This window comes from Bidens hawaiensis, unplaced genomic scaffold (genome assembly GCF_021521415.1).
Source record: "Bidens hawaiensis isolate Kalapana, Puna unplaced genomic scaffold, B.hawaiensis_p1.1 tig00014593_1, whole genome shotgun sequence".
Lineage (NCBI taxonomy): Eukaryota > Viridiplantae > Streptophyta > Magnoliopsida > Asterales > Asteraceae > Bidens > Bidens hawaiensis.
This window is the reverse complement of record NW_027492272.1, coordinates 30483-52235: the sequence shown is the minus strand read 5'-3', so window position 1 is coordinate 52235 and position 21753 is coordinate 30483. Positions and strand designations below refer to the sequence as shown.

The 21753-nt window shown below is 32.5% G+C and overlaps 2 protein-coding genes and 1 pseudogene across 4 annotated transcripts; 1 reads left to right on the top strand and 2 right to left on the bottom strand.

Moving 5' to 3' along the window:
• The first annotated feature begins 3952 nt into the window (after window positions 1-3952).
• Window positions 3953-6986, top strand: LOC143547053 (myb family transcription factor PHL11-like). Its single transcript, XM_077038569.1, has 6 exons — window positions 3953-4980; window positions 5515-5591; window positions 5866-5929; window positions 6024-6102; window positions 6223-6292; window positions 6375-6986. Exons 1-6 carry the CDS (start codon window positions 4815-4817, stop codon window positions 6672-6674), a joined length of 756 nt encoding a protein of 251 aa, XP_076894684.1. The 5' UTR covers window positions 3953-4814; the 3' UTR covers window positions 6675-6986.
• A 150-nt stretch (window positions 6987-7136) lies between these two features.
• On the bottom strand, window positions 7137-12604 carry LOC143547065 (cyclin-T1-3-like). Of its 2 annotated transcripts, XM_077038576.1 has the most exons (7): window positions 12520-12604; window positions 10772-11106; window positions 9442-9523; window positions 9178-9312; window positions 8874-9049; window positions 8645-8796; window positions 7137-8093 (listed from the first exon to the last, which is right to left on the bottom strand). In XM_077038576.1, the coding sequence occupies exons 2-7, from the start codon at window positions 10999-11001 to the stop codon at window positions 7309-7311; spliced, it is 1560 nt and encodes a 519-aa protein (XP_076894691.1). In that variant the 5' UTR covers window positions 11002-11106; window positions 12520-12604; the 3' UTR covers window positions 7137-7308. The 2 variants fall into 2 exon arrangements, with proteins under 2 accessions (XP_076894691.1, XP_076894692.1); XM_077038577.1 differs by lacking the exon at window positions 12520-12604 and having other exon boundaries at window positions 10772-11205.
• A 1020-nt stretch (window positions 12605-13624) lies between these two features.
• Window positions 13625-15955, bottom strand: LOC143547080 (protein IWS1 homolog 1-like; annotated as a pseudogene). Its single transcript, XR_013137709.1, has 9 exons — window positions 15707-15955; window positions 15308-15596; window positions 15075-15204; window positions 14920-14978; window positions 14735-14816; window positions 14562-14656; window positions 14411-14476; window positions 14176-14321; window positions 13625-14073 (listed from the first exon to the last, which is right to left on the bottom strand). The product of XR_013137709.1 is annotated as a protein IWS1 homolog 1-like (transcript).
• Between the last annotated feature and the right edge of the window lie 5798 nt (window positions 15956-21753).

Here is a 21753-nt window from a genome sequence, read left to right as displayed (position 1 = left end):
ACAAAAAATAAATCCCTCGAGTCTTCACAAAGTGACTTGACTTTTAGCAAAGTCACAAGCGTATCTTTTAGAATAAAAAACATACTTAACATTTCACATACCTACCTTTGTTCAGTTAAAATTACTTTTATTAGTTCACACAAAGAATATGAAGAATAGATATGATGGGGAGCCTCCAAACATGGGGAATGAGAGAAGTGAGTTAATAAAGTTGATACTTTTTAATGGAATGAGATGTAATGTCAATGTTATTACAAGTTTATAACCTTAAATATTTATTTTCTAACTTACAGGAAAATGGTTGATGTAGAGAATGAAATGTCGAATATATTTTTTTTCAATTAAGAATTATTTACCAAAGGATGTTGGTTTAAAAACATCAAATAAAAAAACTTAATCAAAGAACATCTTACAATGTAATTAACAGACCATATGTTGCATTAATTGCACAAGGCATGGCACCTTACCTTAACACGTCTCGAAGGAACATTAAAATTATTATTATTATGTGTTGTGTTTGTATGTATAGTAGAACTATAGATAGAAACAGCTAAGGAAGTTTAATGATTAATATGTTAAGATGGCGTGAATATCTCTGGTCCTCCCATTTTGTCGTCGAAAGTGGGGTCAGATGGTGGAATATTCTGCTGCTATCCGTCTTTTCCGGCGTCATTGCCACGTGTCCTCTCCCTTTATTCCAAACTTTGGACACTTTATATTATTATTATTATTTTTCATTTTCATTGAAATTCAAAATTTCAAATGTATAACATATATATATGTTTTAGATTCCTCACCGGCATTTCCTCCCGATGTTCCTCGTCTACATCATACTTGTCTTCTCTCAAACTGGCCTACACATCTTAAAATGGCCAAAACATCCTTGCTAACCTGGGCCTATTTGTATTAACCCGCCCGGTTTGTGGGAATTGACCCGTTTAACTGATTTAATTTTATATTTTACATGTGTTTAATGTCACAAATTAAATTAACCGGGCATAATACGCTAAAATTTAAAATAAATAAACATCTACATAGGATTATTTCATAATTGTTTTGTGTACATTTGTAGTTTTGTTTGTAAAACTGTAGTTTTAAAGTCTTTGAAGAAAAACAAGTCTAGACCGGGATTTAACGGGATTTAAACGAGTATTTTCATTGGGTGTAGTGAGCTAGGAATCTTGAATCCAAGTATGAATGTTGTGTCAGCCCGTGTGTATCATTTGTGTCGGTTAGAACATTTATGTCATTCATGCACCGGTTAGCGCATGTTTAGTGCTTGAACGATGAACTTATCTTTTAACTTACTCACGTTATAAGAATTTATTTTATCATGTAATAAAATAAAATTCGTGAAATTGCACTAATTTTGACGTTATTTTACTAATCTTGTGAAAATAACGTTAAAAGTGACGGACGGTTAATCAGGCATCATGTAGTGGCGTTGATAGCTGAAAGATAAGGGTACATGCACCGATCAGCCGGTGTCCCGATGATTGAGTGATATGTGCCTTATGTCTAAGGCTTGATGCAAAACTACTATCGAGCCGGGGGTCTCACCGGAAGCAGCCTCTCTATCCCTATGGGGTAGAGGTAAGGCTGCCTACATCTTACCCTCCTCAGACCCTACCATAGCTTTGCTATTTGTGGGATATACTGAGTACGATGATGATGATGATGATGAATAAAATAAAATTCGTATTCAACAAAAATCACTTTTTATAAGTAATTATCGAATTTGCACCTGATAGTTGATACTCCTTCAAAAGTTTCCCAGGAGTTATTCATTTATTAAAGTGAGAGGGAAGTTACGCTTTTAACAAAAGGGAAAGGAAACTTACATTCCTTTTTTTTTTACATGTATCGCACCCTATAAAAAGTGGTAATCAAATTGATGTATTTTAAAACATATTTTTTTAATGCAAATGCTTTCAAGGTTGTGTATTGGGATTTTCGTTTTACCCCATTTAATATTTATAGTTTTCATAGTTTTTCTTTTTGCAAATATAAACAACTTTTATATATTTTTGTTTAAGATTGTGTTATGATAAGATGAAAATTCAGTAAAAACAACTTTGTCTTTTAAACGAAAGTGTTAAAAGAGAATCAATTCCATCATCTGATTCTTTCAGTTTGCTAAGATTCTTTTCGTGTGATTAAGATTAAATATGATATCTTTATTAAAATAAATGGTCTTATAAGTTATTTCTTTGTTGAAAAGTAAAGACGATGCCATTAAGGAACTAGAATGGAATACAAAATAACAACCATAATAAGTAATAATAAAGAAATTGTAACATAAAATGTATTATTACTGACTATAAATGGTCAAGTTATTCTATAAAGAAAGACAAAAATGAGAATGATTAGAATGATTTCTAGAAAAAAAAACTCTTAAAAAATAATAAAAAAATCATAACTCAAAATATAATAAAAAATGAAAAATGTAAAAATGCAAAAATGTTTCCACCGTCTCCCTCATTTAAAAAAAACCTTGAAAAAGACACAATGTTGAGAAAAAAACATCATTGTGTCTTTTATTTATCATTGTGTTTTATGTTTGTTTTCATCATTGATTGTGTCTTTTTTCGTTGACATTGTGTTTTTTTCTTGAGATTGTGTTATAGTACTCAACATTGTGTTATATTTTGTTCGGCATTGTGTTAAATTTTGCAACATATTGTGTCTTTTTTGATTTATCATTATGTTGTTTGTTTATTTCCGGCATTGTGTCTTTTCGTTGTTTTTTTTTTTGTGTAACGGGAATTACAGGGGAAACATTTTGGTTTTTTTAATTTTTTTTGTTTTTTTATTTATATTTTGAGTTATGATTTTTTTAATTATTTTTTTTTAAATATTCGTTGGGGGTTTTTTTGTGTGGTCACAAATCCTTCTCACACTTTTCATTTTTAGTTTCCTTTGTATTTTAATTTTACCCTTCGTATATAATGATGACAATTACCGGTCAAGTAACTCAATCCAATTCTAAATGTCTAAAATTCATATAATGTGATAGTGAGTGAAATGATAAGAGGCTAGCTCGAATTAAACTAGAAAGAAAAGAAAGATAATGTTCCAAGAGAATCAAGTTCTAGTGACTTTTGCAATGGAGTCACAATCGGATTGGTTCACTTAGGATGACACTTAGATGTCTATTGTTGATATACCGTACTTTTGAAATATGGGGAAAAAGTGAATCACACCAAAGTATAGGGACCATCCAAGGTGATTATATTTGGCAAAAAATTTCCACTTAGACCCATAGTTTAAGATTCGATATTATTATATATGTTATAATTGTCTTATTTTAATGTCTCAGTCAATTTAGAGTGTTTTGGGAATAATTATTAGAATAAATTTATTTTTGTGTGTTTGAAAAGTAAAATAGTAAGTTTTTATGAAAAAGAAATCTAAGTTTTTACTTTTTTTGGAGTGAAATAAGTTGTTAACATATAAGTTATTTAGATGAAAATGATAGGTTTCTATGACTTAAAATTGAAAGTTTACCAAGTGAATAGAATATAACCTATTTCTAATTTTAATAAACCAACCGTGACATGCCTTGTTCCCTGAGTTATGTAAAATACAGTAACGACCCACAAGTTTATCATGTTAACATAAATCACCCCTAACTTCTGTGAATCAAAATCGAAAACCCATTTTAGACATTGCCTCGCGTAGGCCTTTCTAAAATTGAAAACGACTGACTTGCCATTCTAACTAAACTTAATAAAGTAATACCCTAAATCGTCGTGGGAAAAAATTGTACCATCCAAATTCGTGTGAACACCCAAAACAAGAATAGGTTGTATCATAATAGTGTAAATGTTGATCATTTACGTTTATGAAAATCTCTTATATTTTTACTTGTGTCATTATTCGAAAACAGAATCAGTGTCACTCACCTACCTGCTAATATAACGTTTCATATCCCTTGATTCTTCAAGTACTCACTTGGTCACTTTACAATCAAACTTTAAAGCGATACCATATTTTGAAACGACACATAAACGCCAATAAACATTTGAGTGTTTTATTATCATTATTAGTCAATTATCTATTTAATGTAGATTTAGGTAGGTTCTAGTGAATAATACAAAAATATAGATGAAAAAACCACAACATGTGGCATTTCAAATGACCAAAATCAACACCAACAAAGTAAGATATTAGTTTGATGCCTTTGATCCACCTAGCCAAGACCAAAAAGGGTATAAGGGTCATTTGTCAATCACACAACATTCAGTGGAGGGTGTGAGTGTGTGACTTCAAGGTGGCAAAAGTAGGGGCTGCCTATATTCTTTTTAGAAGTTAAGGGTACTTTTAGCAAACTCATTAAAACTAATGGATGATTATGAAGTTAACAAACCTTGACTTACATTAATTGCACATGGCACATGTAATGTAACAACTTCTTAGTTTATTTATTTCAAAACCATTGTTTTCTAAGATTCTCATTTGTATTTAACAAAACTCAACTTAACTTGAATTGGTTCTCAAAGAATTTATATAGATAGATAGATTACACACATATATATATATGTGTTTGAAGGCTTTAGCACTTTTGGCTTTTGAGTGTGAGGAATTCATTCTATGGTTGCTTCTTTCTCTGTGTCTAGCTTTGTTGTACAAAAGAAAGAACCCATCCATAAATAAACAAAACTCCCAAAGAGGACAAGGAAAAAAAGGAGAAAACAAATAAAGAAAATAGTTAGTGGGAGAAGTTGAATTTTTGGGAAAAGAGCATAGAGCATAATCTAGTGGGCACTGGTGAACACAAAGTTGTGGTATAGTCATAGTTGTTGTATTCAAAAATGGATGGGAGGTATGCTGGTGGTGGCATGGGTGGCGGTGCCGGTTGTTACGAGTTTGAGACTGGTGGTGTGGTCATGACTAGAGACCCTAAACCAAGACTCAGATGGACTGCTGATCTTCATGATAGATTTGTTGATGCTGTTACTAAACTTGGTGGCCCTGACAGTTAGTTTCTTTGCTTTGCTTTTCTTTTATTCATCATTGGTCATAACTATTAATGTGTTTCTTCATGTTTTCTGAGCCAAAAAGTGACAAATGGTCAAAACCTTGAATTTGATAACTTTGATGAGATTCTTGATCTTGATCACAAGTTTCCCAATGCTCACAATCCAAGATTGTTTCTTTGTTAACAAAGAAACAATATAAAGTTTTGATCTTGATAAAAATCTTGATTTCTTTGTTAAAGTTTTGATCTTGATGAATCTTGATTTCTTTGTTAAAGAATCTTGATGCATGTGATCAAGAATCTTTATATGTAAAAGTCTTATTTAAATTGCATAATAAACCTTAAAACCAACAAGATGTTTGATGTTAAAGTGGCTTTATAAGTGCTAATCTACCAATTAAGACATGTAAAAAGTGATCTGCAAAAAGAAAGACCTATAAATATAAACTACTAATATGGGTTGTTGACTTTTGGTTTGACTACTACTTGTTATTTTCATGTGATTCAAGCTAATATGGGTGTGGTTTTTTCAGAAGCAAAACCAAAATCAGTGTTGAGATTAATGGGCTTGAAGGGGTTGACATTGTACCATTTGAAGAGCCATTTGCAGGTAAGAGTTTTAACTTTGACTTTTCAAAGTCAATTCTATGACTTTACAAATTCAAATTTGACATGAATTCCTTCTGTTGGAACTTAATGATTTAATTCCAACATTATTTTTTACATAATGAAATGTAGTTTATCATCTTTCCTACACGAAACTAACCGAATCTTGTCGATTTTGAAGTGAAAAAGTTTTGAACTCAAAAGTCAAACTTACCTTGTTTAATTTTGGAAGTCAAAGTCTTTACTAATCTTTCATGTTTTGTTCTTGATGTATATAGAAATATAGACTCGGGCAGCAGGCGAAGAAGCAAAACAATGGCGATCTGAATAATGAAAACAGTGGTGAGAATTACACCATATTTTGATCGTCATCAATTTCACTGCATTTTCACAACTTCTTTTACTGAATTTCTTATTATTATTCAATATAATTTAGGTGATTCGTACGAACCGTTCAATATGCATTCAACGGGCACGAGCTCTAATTCCTTAAGAACTAACCATGAACCAGCCGGGTACACATTGATCTCATTTGTTCGGTTACATATAATACAATCTTAATATAATCTCAATGTGAAGTAACCCGTATTTTATTTTGTTTTATTATATTACTTATATTTATTTTTTGCATACAGAGATATCCCCATTGCAGATGCTCTAATATGCCAAATTGAAGCACAAAAGAGGTTACAAGAAAAGTTTGAGGTATATAACTTTTACTCCCTTTGTCCCATCAGGACCGCCTTCGTGGAGGGTATTTTAGTCATTTCACAATATGTGCATCCAGGTACAAAAGAAACTCCAAATGAGAATAGAGACTCAAGGGAAATACTTGCAAGGAATATTAGAAAATGCTCAAAAAAGCCTGTCACTTGACATGAATTCATCTGGCAATCTTGAAGCAACACGAGCCGAGTTAACCAACTTCAACTTAGCCCTCTCGGATCTCATGCAGAATCTTAATGGAGAACAAAACAGGGAAGAAAACATTACCAATATTAACCTTGGTAAGAACGGACCGGTTACAGTAAAAGAAGAAATGAAGATCAAAACCAAGGGTGGTGGTGGCAGCGGGTGGCGGTGGTAGTGGGACCATCAGTTTTGATTTGAACACGGGAGGTAACTACGACTTCATAGGCACGAATCAAGATTTACTTGCACTCGGGTTTGCCAGACAAAACTAGAGGCGATAATAATCATAATAATATTAATAGCATGATTCATATTTTGTGCAATAATCCATCTAAATTTTGATGATGCCAATTAATGTGATTTAGTTAGTTTGAGTAATATTTTCATGGTAGAGATCTTTCTGTCACTTTTGAGTTAAATTGTAGATTCATAACATTAACATGTATTTTCAGATGATGGCTGTCTTCTCTCAAATTTGTTTCAATAAAAGTACACTTTAAACTTATTTTATTATGTTACATATTGAGTGAATATATATTATTATCATAACATTACCTTGTTACAACTTTGTACTATGTTTATGAGATGGACAAGTATACAACAATTGTAAATAACAGGATAGAAAGGTAGTTGGTGAATAGGAATGAAAAGCTCATATTAATGTTGGTAAAATGGTCTGATTTTAAAGACCAAAAAACACAAAGAAACCAAAATTTAGTTTTAAGCACATGTTCTCTTAAAAACAAGAACCATTATATAGATGATATCCACCCAAGATTCAATAAATAATAAAGATCTGCTGACTGGTTTCAGTTTCTCCTCCTTTTAGCCGGTGGGGTCCCGGGCCCACCGCCTTTCCTTTTCCTGTTGCCAGACTTAGGTGACCTTGACCTGTATTCATCATCCATCATCCCAACTTCCCCTTCTTCCACCGGGTCAAAATCTTGACTTCTTGATGACTGTCCCTTGACTGAAGAATGATATTGACCATCTTCTACATCATCATCCACCTGATTCACAGATTTTGACCAGTTATGTTTCCTGTCTTGTTTGCTTTTCTCGGACTCAGCAGCCAACTCTATACCGTCTTCTAATGCTCTCTCGATTAAATCATCTTCATCCATGAAATCAGTTTTCCGGGCCATGTCACCGACACGGGACTTTCTTCTTTTCTCAAGAGCTGCTTTAACTTTATCTTTATCAAGTCTTTTAATAGCATCTTGAGGTGACTGCCCTTTGTAATCCAGATTCCTTCCCGGGTATTTCTCCTTTGATGGTTCCACTGATTCCCTTCTTTCTCGAGGTTCCTCGGGTCCGTCCGGCCTGTTACCATCTTCTGCCATGTAATGCTCTTGTTGACTTTCATTGACTTCAATGTCTCTGCTTGTGTTCTGGCTCGGTGGGTCAGGAGTCGGCCTTGATGAGGTGCCGGGCCTGGAATTGCTGTTGCTTGGGCCATCTTCGCTAGCCGGAAGTGATCGGGTTGGGCCCTTTTGTGTAACCCCGCCACCTGTACTCCCGTCAACAACTTCACTGGTTTGAGAAGGTGCCACTCGGTTTTGTTCGTACAGTTCCAACATTTGGTTACTGACCTCTGCAAAAAATAACAATAATTTCAGAAAAGAAAACCATCTAAAAAGATAATGGATATAGAATCAGGTTCATTCAAAAACTTCCAAATAATTTAAGAACTCTTAACAACAAATCATTTGTATTTATTTTATATATTTAATATTATTGGAGTGTAACTTTATCATTTATTATATGTAAATTTATGATTACGTATATGTTATCACAAGTTTACATTTGTGTACTTATAAAATTTCATATAACAAATGGCATAAGTACCCTCGAATAATATTAAATATATAATATAAATAACTAAAATGCTCGGTTCATAAAGTGCTTAAACTATTTGAAAATTCTGAAATGATCCTGATTGTATATATATATATATATATATATATATATATATATATATATATATATATATTACACACACACACACATATATATATATATATGTGGGTATGGGCCTCTTCAGAACTCAAAAAATATATAATTATATATATATATGACAGTTCTAAAAGAAATTCTAAATATACGTGATAATTATTTTTTAAAAAGGAAAAAAGAAACACGGACCCTCTAATTGGCGGGGAGTGACATCAAACTCCTGCCACCAAACTTTTTCACCATCGGAAGGGAGTTTAACTTTGAGGAACTTGGCTGCAAGAAAAATGGCACCGGCGGCAATGTGGTGGGGTTTAAATTGCAAGCAGAGAGATGTCCGAAGCCTGCATGCCTCTTTTGCATGTCAAAATAGGCAGAGAGAGAGAAACCACAAATTAAGAAATTACATCAGCATGCATACCCATCATTGACAAAATTCCAAGCAACTTGAGCAAGGGCATTTTCGGCAACTTTGAACTTCTTTATCGCTTCTACTAGTGGTTTATATGGATGGTGCACGTTAAAATCGAAACCAAGAGTTGCAAGAACGACTCGCTCCCCGATTAATATCAGTTCCTTTTGCTGTTCATACACCTCCTGCTTCACAAAAATATAATAAGACCCAACAGAAAAATAGCAGTATGTGTTTGTGTGTGAGTTTGCATGCACATATAAAGAACCTTGAAGAGCTAATAAGTGAGGTACTTTAGTAGAGTTAATGATACCTTCTGTTTGATTCTTTGTATAGCCTCAGGATCCTTTTTGTTATTGATTTCATATGAAACAAGGATTACATCTTTCAATGGACGGGGAGTTTCTTCAACCTTGCCTGCAAGAAACATGCAGACAGTTGCAATTGTCTGCAATCCAAAAATGTTACTAAATAATCGGTTATTGTATTCTATTATTGTCCTCATATAGAATCCCAAATATATTATCAAATTCCATAACATAAGCAAAATATGAGATGAAGCACAAGTACAACTCACCCTCCTGTCATTCTTTGCATGTGATTGACGAAGAAAGAAACGGTGACAAAAGATTATAGCTGTAGCAATGGTTACCTGAGGCCTGCATCAAAATATCCGACACAATCTGTGTATTACTATTATTTTTCAATATAAAGGAAAACAGGCGTATATATTAAAAGCAGTATATACTATATTAACATCGAAACCTCATAGACGGCAAACATAGCAATTATCAGTTGAAGCTTGTATTTACAGAGTCTTTATAAAAAGTACTATTCTTTGGATTTCAGAAAGAATATAGACATTAGATAATAAAGTGTAAATTTCATGGTTCTCAATATCCTCATTCAACAGAAACTTTTTCGTCTCAAGGAAGTAAAACATTAACATTGGAGTTTAGTTGTAATTTCCAAGCATTTGCCCATGGTAAACTAAATGATAGTAATATATGTCATTGCATCGCACAAAAATTACAAGCAAGAACATCTAAGCTGCTAATTTCAGTTGACTGAAATGGCATTTTGAGACACTAAGACGTCAAACTCGTATCAAAATACTGTGTAATGAATAATGAAGAGTCCAAAGTTATTGCAAGATCATGATAACAAGTATGAAGGTAAGAATATGAGAAAGCAGAACTACATCCGTCAATATGATGAACCAACAATACTTAACAGCTGCAAACTCCTAAAACCGACCAAACTCCTAATTATGGCTGATATAAAGATACTGTATACATAAGCTTCAACACACATATGGATCTCATCCTATTAACAGAGACAGATAAGGTAATAGTAAACAAACAACCACCGTGATACAAGAAAAAAAACTTAGGTGGATGGTATAAACAGAATAACAGATAAAACCCGTAACCAAAAATATAATGAAGCTGACGTCTGCTTGCCTTCAATTTACATATTTTAGCCAACTCTTAACAATCAAATGCAATCACCAAATATTCATGATCCAACTCGTGTTGTTTCACATCAAGAACTTCAATCATAGTGTATAAATTCCCGAGGTAGCAAGGTGGGTGGGAGAGTAATCGAGTCAACCCAACAATTTACCTTTTGGACTTACAAATGCAGTTTTAAAATTCAGATTTCTATGATTATTTATAATTATAAACTTTAGCATGAAAAAGAAATAGAATATGGTTGGTGTTCATGATTACTTGGGTATGAAATTCAACTGTGTTTTTGTATGATTCATTTGTCGATCTGTTTTTGTATATTTTATACATATAATAAACCCAATAGCACTAAATTGCATTATCCCAACAAATAAAGAAAAGCACATGAACAAGAATAATAACTTCAAAGAAAAAAACAAAAATAAAGAAGCTTACACTTTAAGCCTCATACCCAAGTCTTGCAAGAACGTGCAATATGATTTGCGTAGATACGTTTCCTTCTTCAAATCGATGCCATCTGGTCTAGATGGTGAGTTTTCTTCAATTTCTTTTCGTGAAAAGTACCACCGGCCACCATGTTCATCCAACTTTTCATCAGAATGTCTATATGGCCCACCATCGTACATTCCAAAATGCATTGGATCACTTGACAACAAAGCAGTCATTGCTAGCTTCTGCTCTCTCTATTAACTTTTTTTTTTAAAATGCCGAGTTCCACTAATGCTCCCCTAATTGGCTAGTTCACAGGACACGTTAAACAGATCCGATATCTACATTGTATGTGCACCAAGTTACTAGCAAATTTCAGTAAGCAAGAAAGGATATAACAAACAATTTCTCAAATGTACATAATTCTCCCTAGTTTAGACGAGCATAACATGAGTGTCTTAACAAGAACGAGGAAAGTAAAAGCAAAACAGAATGGTTACAAGAAGTTAAGAATCTTTCAAAGTTTCAGTATTTATTAACTTAAAAATATATTCTAAGCCCATATAGCATCAAAGCTCCAAAATAGACATCTGTAACTTCCTACAAGCTCCAACAAACCAGATATGATATGCAATACACACACATTGAAGATCAATATTTGGAAAATGCAGAAATGAAACAGGTTTGAAGACAAAGCCTAACCAATGCACTAGATTTAGAGCAAGCACAGAGTGCAGTCACAGTTATCAAATGCGCTAGGTGCACTCAAGGCGAATAGGCCTTTCTTGGGGCCTAGGCGCAAGGAGCAAAAAAAGCGAGTGCCAGAGGAAAAAAACCACACTTATATAAATAATTAAAAATATATTATGTATATGAAAAACCATACTATTCTTCAAATAAAATAAACAAAAACTATTATATAACATTTAATACCATCTAACCAGTACCAAAAGTTTTAATAAAGTAAAGATTCAAATGTAATTCCAAAACTTGAATAACAAAATGTATCAATATAATGCCTTTGGCCTCTCCTAGATCTAAGTTTCAATAGCACTCCTGAAGCGTTTCTTTTGCACAGCTTTTATCTTATGTTCTTAACATAGACAACGCTGAAGCGCTCGCCTAGGAACTAGAAGCGCATTTATTGAGCCTTGCCTGAAAAATGGGCCTAGGCGCAAGAAGCGAGGGCTTTTGATAACTACGGGTGCCAGTAAATATAACTGCACTTAAGCATCCACAATCAAGAATCACGATTACCTATATTCTACTCCAAAGCCGTTTTCAAGAAAGACGGATGGAATGTCCTTAACAGTTTTCAAACAAAACTCTATTTTAATAACCTGATATAACTGTAATCAGCTATAATGCAACTAACTGTGCTTCTAATCTGCAACTGATAAAAAGTTAAAGAGACTCGGCCATTAAGAAAAGGATGATAATTATGCTACCAATTTACAATCGACCAATCAATTTACAAACAATACATCTACAATTACTACTATTTATTTAAATTTAAATAATTGAAGAAAAAAACCCTAGTTCTTATAATTGAAGATAATAATGTGATTTCTGTCAAATTAAACGCCGTAACATTGAATTTGGAATCACATAAAGTTTATTAATTTTCTGTTCGTGACCTAATTAAAGAAACGGTTTCTATTATCTATAGGAAAGATATTAGGGCAAATTAGAGGCAAATAAAACGCAAAGTGAGTGATAATGATAATAATACTAAGTAAGATACAATTACATACCGGCGATTACTGTATTATTGCAGTCTTCCCGTCGTTGGTTTCAGGCTGCGGCTTCTGTTTTGTGTTCCTTAATCCTTAAGATTGGTTGTCTGCAAAGGCTAGTGTTTGTTTTCAATCTTTTTTATTTTTATTTTTATTTTTATTTTTATTTTTATTTTCACACAAAACAAAATTCGTTATTTCTTTGTTAGCCATGTACATTACACGGGATGTATCTCGTATGAATATATATTTTCGTCTATCATATGATTCATATAATCGTTTTTCTTTCTTTTTTTTTCATATAGCCCGTGTGACACCTTTAGACGCTGCCTAAAGTAGTCATTTGGTTTATGTGTATTAGGAAAACGATAAGACAATGTTACTTGCTTGTATGTTAACTGACCGACTTTAAGATTAGGCTTGTCGGATCAAATAAAAGACGTTAAATTGACGTATCAACAACTAATCTTTCAAAATAGTAGTCGGAAATAATTTGATGTGTTTTAGAAGTTTAAATTATTAAAAAAAAAATTATGAAAGTTAGCTTAAAGTGTAAAAGTCAAACATGTTCCCGAGAATCATTGAAAATTTTGGGCCAAATGCAAGAAAAAATTTGGGCCTTAAGTGAAAAGGTTTTTTGCTATTAGATTTCAACAATAAAATTTTTAAATAGGCTTATTGGGTTATGATTTGGATTGTGCAAATTTTTTTTATTTTTTTGTTAAACAAACTTTGTATTTTTTTGTTAAACAAACGCATACTTAAAAGATAATTGGATATAAACATTTTTTAAATATTTCAAGCCTACCGAGGTGATTGGGCTAAGAGCCATGGTGTCCCCGACTTAATTTCTTCTCAACAATTTTTACTTTATGTGAAAAGATGATTAACTAACACCAAAAACAACTTTTTATCAATGAGTGTATGTAACTATCATATATCATAAGTTCTTTGTTATGCATTAATGATCCAACTTCATTTCTTCTCATGCACTTTTTTAATTGGCTAACACATACATCCACCAATCCTATTCCTAGCTAGATCTAAATTTCATGTATTATAAGACTAGAAACCTTAACCATAGAAACCTATAAGTGATATGGAAAGACATTATTTAAATAGCAAAAAACAATTCAAGATTCAGATATTGACACCTTACTTATACTAGGATCTTTAAGTGACCACAGCACAAAACATAAATAAGTTAATAATAAAATGCACAACATTCTTTTGTTTTAATAAAGATAGTGGAAGAATTAATATATGCTTCATATATGGTGCCAATATGCATGTTACAAAAAAATCTTCACTGTAACTTCAAAAAAAACTAAAAAATAATGCAATTCATCATAATACACAATTGAATATCAACATAAATTGACTGATAATACGCATAGGTCTTCTCTTCTTGTCTGCAGCAACAAACCTTCAGTTTGGCACCAACACTAGAAACTCATGCTCCTTGATTTCGGTTTACAGGTATTTGACCATTCCGCGACCCTCCACACTAAGCTTAGTAGCTTGAAGTTGCTTCCTTTTTTGTGTTTTTAACTGTTGCAGCTTCTTGTTCAGCTGTCATCACAGACAAAAGATATTATTACACTATGCACATAATAATATATATTACAGTCATTACTAATGATGTAATTTATTGAATCAGTATAAAGAATAAACCTTGAGTCGATGCTGCTGATTGTGCGCAGCCTGTAGCCTTGGCTCTAACTTCATCCGGATCAATCTTTGATTGCGGGTGCACCATAAAATCTAGTGGCACGGCTTCAAGCCTCGGTGCATAATATGAATTTCCAGCCTTTGCTTTTCTGCAGTTACATCCAAATCATCAGAAACAGGGAACAAGTGCAAGCCATGTGTAGCAACTATAATATGTATTAGAAATAAAATAACTTACTGAGAATATTCAGCCAAATCCAAGTCAAACTCTGTAAACTGCATCCCTATAGCTTTATTCATAGGCCTGGTGAGTATTAAAAAACAGATCAGGAAACTTGAACAATGAACATAAATTAATTTGATTTAGTGAACAATATTTTTATGCATACTTTTTCATTGATGGTCGCGGGTGAATGGGGATTCTGTCATCCTCGAGGTTCTTCATGTCTTCATATTTTGTGCTTATATTAAATAAAGGTCGACTCTTTATTAATTACATGTAAATGTTAGTGTTAATCAAATACATTATAAGAAAAATTTTGTACTTATACAGTATACTTACCCATTTGTAAATCAACTCTCTAGCAAGTTTTCTATTGGCTGGAGTCTCTTCATCAAATTTTGACAAGAACATAACAGCCTGATTAAAGACAATAATAATATTTAAGTAAAGGAAAAAAGATAATGAGTATCAAAAAGGAAAAAAAAATAAATAAATAATAATAATAATAATAAGACTAACCTAGTCCTATTCCACTGTTCTTCAACTGATCTCTTCTATCATACTGCTCTAAATCAATTGGGAACTGCATGACAAAATAAAAAAAAAGTATTCGATTACATGAACAAATAAACGTATGATAAAGAACCGTTAATTAGATAAATTATGTATATTTTCATACCTCGGTTAAGATCTTTAATATTGCCGAACGAATGTTAATATTGGGCAAGCTTCCATCAGGAAGGACTTCAAGCCATTTTCTCAAAAGTGTTAGAATTCCATGATCCAAGAACTCAAGTTGAAGTGGTTTCCTGTATTAATTAACAATTGAGATACATATATAGCAAATTAAATAAGCATATTATAGTGAAACATGTAAGACTTATATATGCAAATAAAACATATATAACTTACTTGGATAGTACTTGAACTAGAAAAGGAAGCTTGATGAGTTTATTAATTGCTGGCTTTGACTGCCTATTTAGATTTGCATCTTCTTCTGCTACAAGTTCAAGTTCAGCCATCACCTTTTCAATAAGCAGTGCAATCTCCATACCACTTTCTTCTTTTTCTTGCACATGTTGAAAAGATCATTGATTTCATTATCTTTTTCTTCTTCAACATAACGGTCTACTGGATCGACACCACTATCATCTATGAAGTTATCATCATCCGCCGTTTCGGTGGTACCTTCCTTGCCATCCTGCATCAAAAACTTACAATGTTATCATCATAAAATAACAACCTACATGGTTAATAATTATTTGAAATAAAAACAATATAAATGTGATCAATGTAATGTTATATATATACCATTAAATTGCCTCCAACAACAGCATCCCACATCTCCTTTACTTCTGCAGTATCGCCGCTCCGTTTATTATTATTATTATTCCTCTTGGACCGGGCGGTTAACTTCTTCCCCGGCCTCTTCTTAGGACCGTCACCACCAGAAAGCCTCTTCCTTTTTCCACCGCCACTATCTGAACCGGTACTCTTCTTGATCAACTTAATTTTATAACTACCAGTCTTGGCTTTGGAATCGGATTCGTTAAAAACCATCGGCGTAAAGGGTTCTTGAACATGACTTACAGGTCGTTGTCGTAACCCATAGCTAGCACAAGAGTCGATCTTGAGATTAATACAAAGAGAGAATTGTATGTAGAATATTGTAGACGAATGAATGATTAAACTAAAGCTAATAGGTGGTACTGGTGTGTGTGTATATATATATATATATATATATATATATATATATATATATATGAAGGAAGGGGTTTGGGTAATGGTTGCGTTAAGGTGGCGGTGAATACCAAATCAATTTTTTAAATTTTAAAATCCAAATTATATAACGGTATTTTGTGGTTCCGTTAATAGTCATGAATATTTATTGATCTTCTTTCCTAATTTATATATTGAAAAATTGACACGACCCTTCATTTACTCTTATATTTGGAACAAAATTTATTATTGGATTTAGGGTTTTTCAAAATGTATCTTAGACTAATTTCTAATCACACCATAATCTAATGCCATGGTGTTGCAATGAGTTAAAATTCTGAGCCCATTAGATATTTCTTTGGTGGTGGTGCTTCTGGATATTCCGAAGAAGTAGGGGTTCACAAAAAGAAAGGAGGAGTTGATCCAAATGGTATTGTCGATTACTTTGTAAATAATATAGAAGACATAAAATGTAATAATTTTATAAAACTCTTTCAACGTTTGAAGATGGATCAAGAGAGTAGGTGAGGCTTAATATTGAGAAAACGGTGGCGTAATATTGTAATAAGTTGCAGAAATAGTTTAAAACCCTTGGGGGTGTTTGGTAGAGGGAATTGAGGGGTGAGAAATGGAATTGGAAAGAATTCTCTTGTTTGTTTATGAAAGAAAGAGGTGAGAAATGGAAATAAACCATTTCCATTTCTCTGATTTTGTTTCTCTACAAAAAGCGGAGAATTGGATTTCTCTGATTTCATTTCTCAGCCTCACGTCCTCTTAAGCGCAAGTCACCAGGACACCACGAAGAACCCTGGAACCTAACCAAGTGCCAAAAACCCACTCACAAATTCATCGTCCGCCTCGAGATTTCCTCGCCGGACTCCTTCTCCGTCAAGCCATTGCCCGTCGACGGCTACTCGTTTCCCGGTGAAGCCGATTGCTTCCAGAAGTTAACCCACTGCCTCCCTATTGTATGTTTTATTATTTATTAATTAATCCTCCTTACATTCTATTCTATTGATTATTATTGCCCTAATTCACCAGGTGGTTCCATCGCATTACACACAAACACAGGTATCACTTTTTTATCTTAGATTTTAGGTTTTATAGGTATACATAGATTCGTAATTTGTCAAGTTATGACTCTGTGATTGCTTCTGTATGATCAATTTTATTCATGAGTTGCTATGCTTAAGATGGAACAAGAGTAAATTTTCATTGCCTTATTGCTGTAATTATGTGCATAATAATAATAAATTAATAATGTTATGATGAGCCCACATACACAAGTTAAATTTGGTGTGAAATTAGGATAAAATTTGAATTTAGGGCACGTAATAATAATAATGGTATGGTAATTTCAAGGCTACAAAATTTGTGTATTTATTTGGAGTTTTGATGAAACTTGAATTTGGGGCAAGTAGAATTTGGTACATAATAATAGTGGTGTGGTAGTCTTAAGGCTATACGTTTTGTGTATTTGTTTGGAATTTGGATAAGTTTGAGTTTTGAGAAAGTAGAATAATGTACATAATAATAACACTATGATAATATTAAGGCTACAAGTTTTGTGTATTAGTATGGAATTTTGAATGAATTTGAGTTTAAGGCAAGTAGAATTTTGTACATAATAATAAAATGGTATGAGAATCCTAACGCTACAAGTTTTGTGTATTTGTTTGGAATTTAGATAAAGTTTAGTTTAGGGCAAGTAAACTTTTGTACATAATAGTAAAATGGTATGATAATCTTAGGTTACAAGCTTTGTGTATTAGTTTGGAATTTGGATTAACTTTCATACATAATAATAGTATGGTCTTAAGGTTACAAGTTTTGTATATTTATGGAACTTGGATAAAGTTGAATTTAAGGCACGTAGAATTTTGTACATAATAATGGTATGATGAGCTCAACTCAAGGCTACAAGTTTTGTGTATTTGTTTGGATTTTGGGTGAATTTGAGTTTGGGGCAAGTAGAATTATGTACATGATAATGGTATGATAATCTTAAGGCTACAATTTTTGCATATTTGTTTGGAATTTAGATAAAGTTTAGTTTAGGGCAAGTAGACTTTTGTACATAATAATAACTGCATGATAATCTTAAGGCTACAAGTTTTGTGTATTTGTTTGGATTTTTGGTGAATTTGAATTTGGGGAAAGTGGAATTTTGTTTGATTGGATAGGTGATTATGGTTGAATATTGTGTTTTATTGAGTAGCATCTGAAAGATGGTTAGTTGTGGATTTGATTAACTGATGTTAGTCAGATGCTGCATTTGCAGGTGCTATGTATGATGCTGCATAATAAATGGTAGGGTGCTTTACAAAGGGATGATGGCATTAGTAACCCACCAGATTCAGGTAATTGCTTGCATTTATTACGCTCAGGAGTTAATGTATGAATGAATCCATGACTTTGATATTTTATTGGTTTTGAAGGGTTCATATGCTGCTGAAAATAAGAACATATCCATGACTTTGATATTTTATTGGTTTTGAAGGGTTCATATTCTGCTCCAAGACCTTTATCTTTGAAGAAGGGTATTGAATCAAAGAATTTTTTAGTAGCATTTCCAGTTGTTAAGAGAACAGATATTATTTTTTTGAAGCATAAATCTTGTTTGTGGTAAGTATTTGTGTAGCTGCAAGTGTTGATTTATTTTTTGTTTGTACTCTTCTTTATTTTGTATACTAGCATACTCATATTAAAACAGTGTAAAGGCACCTCTATCTAGGAGGAAACCATTAAAAATGGGATAGTTGTGTATGGTTGAAGTATGTTTTGTATGTGAATTGGTTTTAACTATGGTTGATGTTTTTTGCTTAAAAACTATGTTTTGTATGTGAATTGGTTTGATCAATGCATATTTTGGTTGGAATTTATGCATCTTTTTATATGTTTTTTATTTTTTAATAAATATTTGTTATGAAAAAAATACTTGTGCTAATGATAAAGTTGATATAATTCTCTGTTTATTTTCTATGTACCAAACAAGAGAAATGATTCTCAGCTATATTTCTCTACTGAAATCTCTGTACTACCAAACAGAACAGTCAATTCTCATTCTCCAGACCAATTCCCTTTCTCTGCAATTCCATTTCTCTATTCCATTTTTCTACAATTCCATTCTCTGTACCAAACACCCCCTTGTAATTTTTGTATTTCCTTTCTTTTGATGTACTTTGGGGCCCTTGTTACATGAGTATTCCCCATTTTTATTTAAAGTTGGCTTTTTTTAAAAAAAATACTAGTTGCATTTGGTGTCATTTAATTAGGGCGGATTATAAGATCACTACAAATGCCATTGTCATTTAATACCGTGTTAATTAGAAACAAACCAACTAGGGATGAGCATGGTACCGGACCGGTACCGACCTGTCCCGATTCCGAAAATCCCTAATTCTTGGTACCAGTACCGGTACCGAAATATTTGGTTCGGTACCGGGATTATACCGGTACCGGAGGTAAAAAATCGGGAAATACCGATACCGGTACCGTACCGATCCCGAAACTTAAAACTTTGGTACCGATTCGGTACCGACGGTACCAAATCGGTACCGGTACCGATACCAATCGGTACCGATCCCGATTTTGCTCATCCCTAAAACCAACTACCTTTATTTATGTTTGACATCATCTACAAATTTGCAATATCATATACCATTTGTTTAGTTTTCATAAAATAATTTTAGGATTAAAGTATAAGCTGAAGTTATTCTATAAAAATGAAAATGTTGAAAAGAATTTGTAGTCACACAAAAAAAACTCCTAAAAAAATTAATAAAAAAATTATAACTTAAAGTTTTATAAAAACACGAAAAAAGTAAAAACAAAAAAATGTTTTCACCGTCTTTCTCGTTTTAAAAAAAAGACACAATATTGAGGGAAAAAGATCATTGTGTTTTTTTAATCATTTGTGTTTTCTTTTGTTAATCATTTGTGTTTTGTGTTTATTTTCGTCATTGATTGTGTTTTTTTTCTTGGCATTATGTCTTTTCTTTTTTTGATATCGTGTTATAATATTCAACATTGTGTTATATTTTGTTCGGTACTGTATTATATTTTATTCGATATTATGTTATATTTTGCGATCTATTGTGTCTTTTCTATTTATAATTGTGTTTTTTGTTTATTTTCGTCATAGTGTCTTTTGTCTCGGTATCGTGTCTTTTTGGCGTTTTTTTCTTTTTCTTTTTTTGAAACGGGAATGACGAGGGAAACATTTTTGTTTTTTTATATTTTTTATGTTTTTTATTTATATTTTGATTTATGATATTTTTATTAATTTTTTGAAGTTTTAAGGGGTTTTTTTGCCAAAAATTCTTCTCATACTTCTCATTTTTGTCTCCATTTGTATTTTAACATTTCTTTAAAACATGAATTAATATTTTTAGTTCTGAAATATTTCCCTAAATTATTGGTTTTGTATATTTCTCTAAGCATTGATTAAACTTAAACCATGCATTTAGCAAGTCACTTTTAAAGTTATATATCTTAATCATATTTATTGTTTCCAAAAGATTTCTTAAAATATTTATAGTTAAAAGTTAGATTATAAAAGTTTAAAGGTAAAAAAAAGGGAATTTTTAACATGTGACTAGTGAGGTTAGAGATGTACCACCCTTGGCAAACACAACATCGTTCCACTGTTAGGCTATCCCATATCGGCCGTGGACAAGAAAGATCCTTGGTTCATAAGTAATGTCCTGCCTCTAAACATCACCAACGCGTTTTGGGCAACCAAAAACAAATTCGTGAGCTTTTCGTGGGCAGAGCGGACAATATTGGTGGTGCAAGGGGCCGGGGTGTTACAAGAGACTCAGAGGTGGGTGGTTAATGTGTGTGTTTATATTTTTATCGAATAAAACCATTAATAAATAAAAAAAAATATTGAAACAGGAAAGGAAAAACAAAAATACATAGAACCTAATAACTAATAATTTATGTAAAGCCACTGTATAACTATATATATATATAGAAAAAGGTTTAAATAAAAATAATGAGTTTCCTAAGAATTGTAAGAACCAACAAAAAATTGACATTTGACATTACAAATGATGGTGAAAGAACAATTTTAGGAAACTATGTCGGTTATAATGATAAAAGAGTAATTCTAGGAAACTATGTCGGTTATTGGTAATTTTAAATCTCAACCATTGATTAACATGATTCAATGACTATGATTTATTCTTAGTCTTCCTAGGAAACTATTTATTTTTAGGATAACCCTTCCCTATATATATATAGGTAAAGGATGGAATACGAAAATCGATTATCGTACAATAGGTACGCGAGTGTCTGGAGCTTCCATCTTCAATAACCAAATTACGCAAGCCGGCCTCTTTCAACCTCTTCTCCCGTCGATTCCGTCCACCTTCACCATCGCCGTTCAACGATTCCGTCCACCATCCACCTTCGCGACCACCATCTTCTTCCGACACAACCATCGATCGTTGCTAACATGTCAGTTGATTAAATTGCCCAATTGAAATTGAAATTATTGAACTAATTGATCAATTAAACTTTGAAATTGGTCCAATTAATCATCAATTTGAAGTTTCAATAAATCAATTTTGAGTTTTTGAAGAAACCCAGTTGCAGACGTTCCATATTTTGTTCATATGGTCGAATCAATGATT